At 36.3% G+C, this 9,187-nt stretch overlaps 2 protein-coding genes across 3 annotated transcripts; both read left to right on the forward strand.

Moving 5' to 3' along the window:
- The first annotated feature begins 3,823 nt into the window (after positions 1-3,823).
- LOC131298038 (cytochrome c-type biogenesis CcmH-like mitochondrial protein) lies at positions 3,824-6,319 on the forward strand. Of its 2 annotated transcripts, none has more exons than XM_058323309.1 (4): positions 3,824-4,108; positions 4,455-4,625; positions 5,630-5,761; positions 5,853-6,319. In XM_058323309.1, the coding sequence occupies exons 2-4, from the start codon at positions 4,482-4,484 to the stop codon at positions 6,054-6,056; spliced, it is 480 nt and encodes a 159-aa protein (XP_058179292.1). In that variant the 5' UTR covers positions 3,824-4,108; positions 4,455-4,481; the 3' UTR covers positions 6,057-6,319. The 2 variants fall into 2 exon arrangements, with proteins under 2 accessions (XP_058179292.1, XP_058179293.1); XM_058323310.1 differs by having other exon boundaries at positions 4,458-4,625.
- Positions 6,320-6,664: 345 nt separating this feature from the next.
- Positions 6,665-8,849, forward strand: LOC131298037 (protein PLANT CADMIUM RESISTANCE 8). The gene is made up of 5 exons (XM_058323308.1): positions 6,665-6,876; positions 6,950-7,160; positions 7,581-7,652; positions 7,854-8,066; positions 8,624-8,849. Exons 1-5 carry the CDS (start codon positions 6,868-6,870, stop codon positions 8,713-8,715), a joined length of 597 nt encoding a protein of 198 aa, XP_058179291.1. The 5' UTR covers positions 6,665-6,867; the 3' UTR covers positions 8,716-8,849.
- Positions 8,850-9,187: the final 338 nt, after the last annotated feature.

A 9,187-nucleotide genomic window follows, 5' to 3' on the forward strand; every position in this document is an offset into this window, starting at 1 on the left:
CCCTTTAAAATTTTTTTTTTTTTCGATTTTGTATATATATTATTTATGTTGAATGTATATAAGTATTTGTTGGTTGCTGCACTGGCAGAGTTCTCTCCTTTTAAGCAAGAGGTGGTGGATTCAAAACTTCCTCCATGCTCTCTTGCAAGTATTGTAACGACTCGATTTTTCGGGAGCAAAATAAAATAATTCTTTAGGAAAATTTTGCTAAATAAATAAAAAATTTCAAAATAAAGGTTTAGCTATTACAATTTCAAAATAAATTTACTGAATCAAAATATATTAACTTCAGAGCTGCCTCTAGGTTTGACACGAATCTCGAGCATATTCGATCTCCGTTCCTGATATTCTTTCCGTGTCAAACTGCACCATCATAGAATTCTCTCCATTGAATCCTGCGCCCTCTGGCAAATTGATCGCCGAAGCAAATGATTTGCCATGATACAAATGTATTCGTGAGTAAAAAATCACCCAGTAGAATAATCCAACCCAACTACCCCTCTTACTTTACAGTTAGCAAGTAATAGGATAATAAAGATGCAAAAAGTAGAACAGAGATTTACAAACACCAATTTATTACTATTCATTATTCTAATGTGAAATCTAAGATCTCATCCACGAGATCTTTCCTCCCCAACCGCTAGTCATGCTCGGTCTCATGAGATCACTTCCCTTTTCTGTCGCAGATACACCTAAGTTATATACCAAGTGTGAACCCCAATAACTACAACAAAGGGAAAGTTTATCATGCCTGAATCACAACTAGGCTTCGTTTATCTTATACACCACTTCACAAACTGCTTCACAATCATCACTGGACTCCCGTCAGTCTATCAATTCGTCACTGGACTCCCGCCAGTTTCAATCTCATCACAACCAAAATGGAGCGGCATCAGTAAAAAGTGAAGCGCAAATATCAATTTCAAAAAAAAAATGTTGGACTAATTGTTTGAAAGGAAGGTAATGACCTGAATAATCAAAATGCGATTTGTTAACATAAATTTTTAAAGACAAAATGCGATTGCACACTGCACATCCCCTCAGAAGTGGTTTGGACTAATTAACATACTTTTTTAAAATAGTGGTTATTTCTTGGTGTTTAGCAATTTTTTTTTAAGCTTTTCTTTAGAGTATTTATAGCGTCGAGCAATACAACAAGTATGGAAGTATGAACTGAGATTGAAAAAAAGGCAAAGAAACAAATAAAAAGACAAAAGGATCAATCGTGGATCCATATTCTCCAAATCACAAGACCACCACCTACTTGAACACAACTTTATTTATTTGGTTATGAACTTAGGGCGGTTTGGAAAAAAAAAAACAGATTTTTATTTCTCTATTCATTTTTTTTTTCACATTTGTTAATTTTGTGTCAATGTTTTGTAAAATATTGGTTCGTCTCAATGAAAGGAATTTATAAAGTAAAAAATTGTGAACAAAATAATTTAAAAAAATTCACTACAGGCAAAATCAATTCAAAATAAATAGATTATTATTATTTTTTGAATTAACACAAAAATAATCAAAACAGGCACTGTAGTGCTACCTTATCAAAAATCAGACACTGTTTTAAGTTTCGATATACTTGAACCTGAGATTGTTATTGTTTCAGAAGCGACAAATCTCAACTTGGAAAACCACTACTTGTCCAATTTGGTTATCAAATGTGAAAGTAGAGAAGTGTATCAAGGCTTGTTTAAGTGCATGGTCAGATGTCAAGTGTGAATGGCAGAGTATTAAGGAGAGATAGTTAGTCTAATGGCTAGGTTTTGGAATGTATTTTTTTTTTGGGTGTCTGTACATGTAGTAGCTGATGTTATTCTTTGGATGGAGTTATGGAGTTGATGTGGTGTATTCTTCGGGGTTCAAGGCCATCCCCTTTGCTTTCCTTTTTTTTGTTGTGTTTTAAATTACATTTTTTGATTGTAAAACAGCTATATACTCTGTTTGATATTGAATCCCATTTTCGCATAGTTTATAACTTCATCTTTCTTATCTTCTTCCTTTCATTTATTCTAGGAGTACTTCTCTGCTATTTAAATGTATTATAGACAAAAATGTTATCCAGTGTCCCTTGGTAGTGTGGTTAAGAAGTGCATCATTGCTAACAAATATTTCTGGGGTACTAACTAGAAAAGATCGAAGGTTATGTGGAAAGCCATGTAAATAAGAGAAGAAATATTTAGTTGTCTTGGGATACCGCCACGTGATGCTCCAACACCCTTATTCACCACACAATTCTACGAAGTCCAGTGCTAAGTTTATAGATCCCATGGAAATTTGTGGTGGATAAGGAAGTTGGAGCACCACATAACCGTGCCCCAAGACCATCGAATAATTATTCATAAATAAGGGGTTGTCTTCCAAATGTTGTTCTAGAGTTTTCTCTCCGAAAATTGCATGTCTTTATACATGAAACACTTAAAAAAGAAGAAGGAAGCAATGAATACAACTCATGCTTTTGGGCCTTATATTCAGTCAAAGGTTGTGTTGGTGATCATTTAAGTAAATTAAAATGAAGCCCCCGTTGGAATTGATTTAAAATAAATTAATATTTCCATAAAATAGTGGTTATTTCTTGTGCTTAACAACTTGTTTATAGCTTTATTTAAAGTATTTAAGAGTAAGTATTTATATTGACGAGAGGAATGAAGAAAAGTCAAAAGCACTATAAAAGTAGGAACTGAAATTTAAAAAAAATTTAAAGAACACATATAAAAAGAAAAATAGATCAATCATCATATCATCACGTATTAAAACAAATGGATTTATTTGGTTGTGTCGTGGTTAAAATAATTTTAATCCAATTTGGGATATTGGTTATGGTTTGATTATACACAAATTCGGGTTGATCAATCTATGTAGTTGAATTTTCATAAATGACCTATTTAATCCAATTGTTGTTTGGCTTGTTTTTACAATCATTTTGATTGATGGATTTGATTTGGTATTTAACTCTTTGTTTGATTTTTATGGGTATAAAAGTTGTTAATATGGCAAAATAATCTGTAAAGATGGATTTTTGGATTTCAGGCTTATTCTTGTTAAGTTTGGAACTATCTATGGGCAGAGAAAATGTGTTCCGTGATTAAAAAAAGAAGAAGAAGAGAAAATGAGGACAAATTTGCTATTTTGAAGATTGTTTTGTTAAAAAAAGTGGGTCCAAGTGTTATACAATTTCAGCAAAATTCTAGAGAATTAAGTGGCATGCAATGCGATTTGAGCGAAATCTAGGGGTGATAGTGCAGTTTATACTTAATCGGGCCTCCTGTCTTGGGCGTGCGAGGTTTCCTGCTTAAAACGATTTCCAAAAGCCAGTTTTATTGGATTTGATTCAATGCAGCCAAACCCATTATTATAAACGCAAAAACTTCATTTAACTTCTCGATAATATGTTTTTCGTATCCGATTGTAATGAATCTGACTAGATTTCGTGTTCTTGATGATTTCTACAACATGAACAATTTAGATTTTTGAAATAAATCTCAAATAAGTTCATATTTGACTACCAGTAGCCAAACCTATTATTACACTGATTCAATGCATCCAAGCCTATTATTACAAAGGCAAAAACTTCATTTAACTTCTCGATAAGATATTAAATTACATCCGATTACAATGAATCTTACTGGAGTTATTATTCTTGATGGTTTCTACAAAATGAACGATTTAAATCTTTGAGATAATCCTGAAATAAGTTCGTATTGGATTGCTAACATAGCATGACTGTGTTAAGTAGACTTCGCAGGTTTAACCTGAGAAGTCTTAATTAACTAAACTCGTGCTTTGCAAAGGCGACTCTAATGCGGCATATAAAAGATTAAAAGATAATCTCTCCTTCATCGAGCTTCAAATCAAAGGCTTTTCATCACCACAACTGCACCTCGCCGGCGAAGGGGAAATCCACGGCACTCACCGCCTATCTTCTTCTAAGGCGAGTTTTTTCTGGCATATAAACTCGCCGCCGTTGTTTTTGAAGAAAAGGTCTCGCCGCCATTGCTACTTCAACTAAGCCAGACCCGGTTCGGATAAATCAGACCAAATCAAGGAGAAAAGCCCGCTTTTGATTACGGGGTTGGCGATTGAAGCATTTCTGTTCCTCTCTCAGGTAATTCTATATGTCCATTACTTTCGCGAGCTTATACGCATGGGCTTCTAATTTCTTTACGTTTAATCTCATGGTTAAATTTCGGAATTAGAGTTGTCAATTGTCAAGTAGTGGTCAATACTGAACTTTAGAGAAATATTGAAGCTATTGAGAATTGACCCAACTTGGGCTCATGGGTAATCGGCTGGGTGGCGCAAGCGTGACGTTGATGGGATGGTAATTAGGAACGCCAACTGTTTGATGAAATGCCCAGCTGAAAACCAGAGTCGAGAATTCTTGAACTGGGAGTTACTCTTATGTTGTTTCGATTGACGCGGCTATTGGGTGTTTCGTTTAACTTCTGTAGCAGGTTAAGTTGGAGAATTATTGTGGGATGGAGGGTGCAGAGGATGCAGTAAGGAATGCGCAGGTGGTTGATGCCAGGGCCAGAAACATCAGTCACAATGTCCGTTGCACTGAGTGTGGCAGTCAGTCCATTGAAGATTCACAAGCAGATGTTGCCATTCTCCTCAGGAAGGTAATTCATTTTGCTAGCTAATATTCTTGTTGTTACATATAGCCAGGAATATATATGCACAAGTGCATGATAGGATAGGGGAATATATCATTCTTGTTGTTGCATATGACACTGGGTTATAATCATCGGTGTGGTAGTATCTAGTGGTGATCGTTGGATAAGAGAAATATGACCAAAAGTAGTTGTTAGCTGCGGAAAAATCTTGAATCGTTTGTTGGCAATTTGTAAATCGTAGGTTGCAGGTGTTTAATTGCTTGGTCCTGACTTAATTGGGCTGTGATGTGTAAAAAAGCTTTATGAATGCTGGATTAAGTACATTGTCAAGTTCTCGCCTTTCGTGTCGCCTTTTGTTTGTTTAACTTCCAATGATATGTCGTTATTCTTTCGTCAAGCTATTCACAGACGGTATGTTTTTGTCACATTTTGATGCTATCTTTTTCTCTTCTACCCCTAAGGCATTTATATCTTAATGCACTGAAAAACTTGAAATCTTTTCCCTTCAAAATGGTGGCTAGAGTCTTGACTAGTGGCTTAGTGCTTGATCTATTGGAAGGATGATTATGGTTGTTTTCCCTTTGATCTGTTGGAAAACCAAGCTATGATGATATAAAGAATTAGCATTCCTCATTTGCTGGAGTCATCCTGTTTGCTTAACAAGTGAATTATCAAAGAACCATGAATTATAGGTGGAAGCAAATTTCTTGTATGTACTTTGCTGTTGATGTGCTACCATTGCATGCTGATGTATTTAGAAATAACAAAAATATTCATCCTTTGTTGGCCTCAACCTTGTCCACTGAGGGTTGTGCATTTGTTTCCCTCAGAAAGCCTAAGTTGCCTGCATAATAAGATTAGGTTCCTGGTTCTTGTCAAATCATAGTCATTTTTCTCTTACTTGATCGAATTGTATACTACTCATCAACTCTACCAGCATCAAACTTTTTTTTGCCGATCAAAAAAAAACTCTACCTGCATATTCTGAATGATGTTTTGTTGTACTCCAGTTAATTCGAGATGAAATTCGAGCTGGGAAATCTGATAAAGATATCTACAAAAAGCTCGAGGACGATTTTGGGGAGACTGTTCTTTATGCACCAAAGTTTGATTTGCAGACTGCAGCATTGTGGCTATCACCGGTCAGTTTTTTTTAGAGGACCACCTTAAGCTTTTTTACTACCCCCTCACAAGAAAAAGTTCTTATTTTCCATCATTTGGTTTTTGGATCAGCTTCTAGTTGCAGGTGCTGCTGGAGGAATATGGGCTTACAACAAGCATAGGCAAAATACTAATGTGCACATCATGGCGTTGAACCTAGTTAGAGGTGTTCCACTAACTCCGAAAGAGAAACAAACCATGCTCGACCTCCTTACTCCTCCTCGTCGAGAAAGAAATCTTTTATCCTCTTGGTGGCGGAAGTGGCTTGGTCAATAACATTTCAGTTTCTTCTAGAGCTCTTACATGATTACCAATGAGAAAATCGAAGGGAGAATCAGCTTGTTGATGAGTTCCATGGCTTTCACCTTCGCAATCTGGACCTGATTTTTATGATAATGAGAAATTAGACAAATTTGTATCTTTAACAGTATTCAAGTTCACTGTGGTTAAGAATATTTACAGCAATTTCAGAACAACATTGTTCACTGTATGTGACTGGTATTGTGTTTAAAATAATATTTCCTGTTTATGAGCTTCAAGTTCCTGTTTCATCCTGTCTGAACTGAGTTTCTCTGTGGAACCAGCTTTCTTAGTTTCATTATCTACCTAACCCACCCTCATGGACCGGGCACCATTTTCTCTTGGGCCCCATGTAGATAGGTGTGTGAAATTGTCCGACGCACATGAGTTCCACATGATGCACATTCACACATGATGCACGTGGGGCCCACACATCGGACGGTTGCTAATACCTCTGTGGTCAGTGTGGTGGGATCTGTGTACCTCTGTCATTTTCAGTAGCATTTTCGGAGAGCATGATGCCAAATTGCCAATACAGTATTTCCCAAGGTACGGAAGCCAGTTATTTCCCTGGGTCAACCAGCACTAATTGGGAAGTGTGTTACAAGATTTCAATGTCTAATATTCATATGAGCAGTTTTCCTAATCGGCGGCTGGATTATCAGGCTTTTCAACAATTAATAAATTCTGTGTTGAATTCAAATACATGTGTACTTTTTGTCCATATTTCTTCTAGAATTTAGATGAGGCTTCACGCTATTGACTTCAGAAGATTGAAAAGTCTCCAATGAACATTGTCTGTTTTTACTCCCAGGGTGAAGTCTTTTGAGTTTGATTATTATTCTTTTAAAGCTAGTTTGTTGTTACAGGTTTCTTTACAAAGCAAACGCACTCGGCTAAGTTTTGTCATATCCATTGCTGATCAAATGGGTGGGAATCAAGTCACCGAAGAAGTAGACACTCCAAAACCAGGCAAACCAGTCGGCTCAATGGCCTTGACGCTTTACGAAGACAAGAATCTCTCAGTTGGGGAACCATGGAGCACTGGATTGTTCGACTGCCATGAAAACCAGACAAATGGTACTTCGTTTCTTTTTCTTTTCGTTCTATGTTTTCTCTGTTCTTCCCATGCTTTATTAACTGGGGTAATGCTGCAAGCTTTTGACACTTTTGAGGGATTCACAAATAAAATCATTTTCTCAACTTGGAGATAAAACAAACATTAGCTTTTCGGAGGCAAAAACTTGTCTGGTTGCCGAAGTTTATAATCCACTAATCGTTTTTACTGATCAAATAATACATGTTGTGCCATGTGATTTTTAAGGGATTGCAAGAAAAAATACTAATAGGTCAATAGGGATACAAAACTGAACAGGATGCAGTTCAATCTCTAACATAAGAAATTTCCAAGACATAAAGCCTTTAACTTGAAACAGCATAAAGCATAGAGAATTTTTTCTAGCCAAGTGGATATAATTGCTTTTCCTATTGTTTTGGCAGCTATAGTTACAGCATGTCTACCTTGTATCACATTCGGTCAGATAGCAGAAATAGTGGATGCTGGAGAAATGAGTAAGTTCCTTTACTTCATGTAACTTCTCTCTTGCGGACAGGAAAGGAAAGGAAGGGACAATAATTTCTTCATCTCCTTGTTTGGAACGGAAAGAAAGGGAGAAGAAAGGACTAAAAAGCTGCTGTTGAGGAACGTGTAGTTTTCCCTTATATTCTCTTTTCTCCCTTGAGTTTCTAATGTATGACATATGTTGGTTGCAGCTTGCCCACTGGGGACTTTCATTTATATGTTGATGATGCCTCCCTTGTGCTCTCAGTGGATTATGGGCTCTAAGTATAGAGCAAAGCTGAGGAAGAAATATGGTTTGGTAGAAGCACCTTATGAAGATGTGGTCTCTCACATCTTCTGTCCATGTTGTTCCCTTTGCCAGGAGTTCAGAGAGCTCAAGAATAGAGGACTTGACCCTGCTTTGGGTAAAAAAACAACCTTATTCTTCTTCCATTTCATTCTTCCAGTATTACTTTTAGAAACATATACTCAGTATCTAAAAAGAATCCGGCTTCTCTGCTGTCCTTTTTGTGATTACAGAGCACAGTCCGTGTGACATATGCTAAATGTATTTTTATTGGTTGTCCGACAGATTTTTACCTGTAAGGACAGAATCTTACTGGTAGAAATCTTTCACGAACTTGGACCATTGACTGTTGAGATGGAAGGCCGAAAATCTTAACCTTATTGCAGTGAAACCAGGTCCATATATAATCAGGTCATAGTATTGAAACAACTCGCAGAAAAACACAAACACGCATGTGGGTTATGCTTGGTTGTTTGGACAAGTATTCCTATTTTGATTCCAAGTTTTGTGCAGTTTTTGTATGTGGGATTTATGTTTGGTTGTGTCTTAGACGTGAACGGAATTTTTTCCTTTTCCGTTCACAAATCCTTCATTAAATCCAGGACTCAACCAGAGACATGTTTTTTATTTTATTTTTATTGGGAAGTGTTGACAGTTAATCTAAATTACTTGTAGGATGGAATGGAGTCCTTGCTCAACAACAGGGAGGAAAATACCAAGATCAAGAATTCCCCAGTCCTCCTTCGAAGCAAATAATGTACAAGTGAAAGATGGCCATTTTCGCTTTCGAAAATTCTATTTTGTGATTGTTTGGTGTGTGTTAATGTTCCATGATTGGTGTCTGAACTTTTTATTGATGAAACTCAGTAACAGGAATGAATTATTGTCCTCAATCTCTCTACTCTAAGATTTTACTTCTCTCTCTCTCTCTCTCTCTCTCTCTCTCTCTCTCTCTCTCTCTCATAACAAGAGTGGAGTTGTCCAACTGATAAACATGTCAATCATCTAAGTAGGAAGTATCACATGTGCACTTTTTTTTTTTTTTTTGGCATCAAAGAAGAACTTCATAGATAAATAAAGAGTCGAAACAAGAAATAATTTATACCCAGAAACTGAAAACAAAAACAACAAGAACTAGAAGATTACAAAAAACATAAGGGAATACAAGAAGCATAACTAAGATAGGCAACATCCAAAGCGAAAAGATCCATCCAATTAAAATAATTGCAAACAAGTGGT

This window comes from Rhododendron vialii, chromosome 8a (genome assembly GCF_030253575.1).
Source record: "Rhododendron vialii isolate Sample 1 chromosome 8a, ASM3025357v1".
Classification (NCBI taxonomy): Eukaryota; Viridiplantae; Streptophyta; class Magnoliopsida; order Ericales; family Ericaceae; genus Rhododendron; species Rhododendron vialii.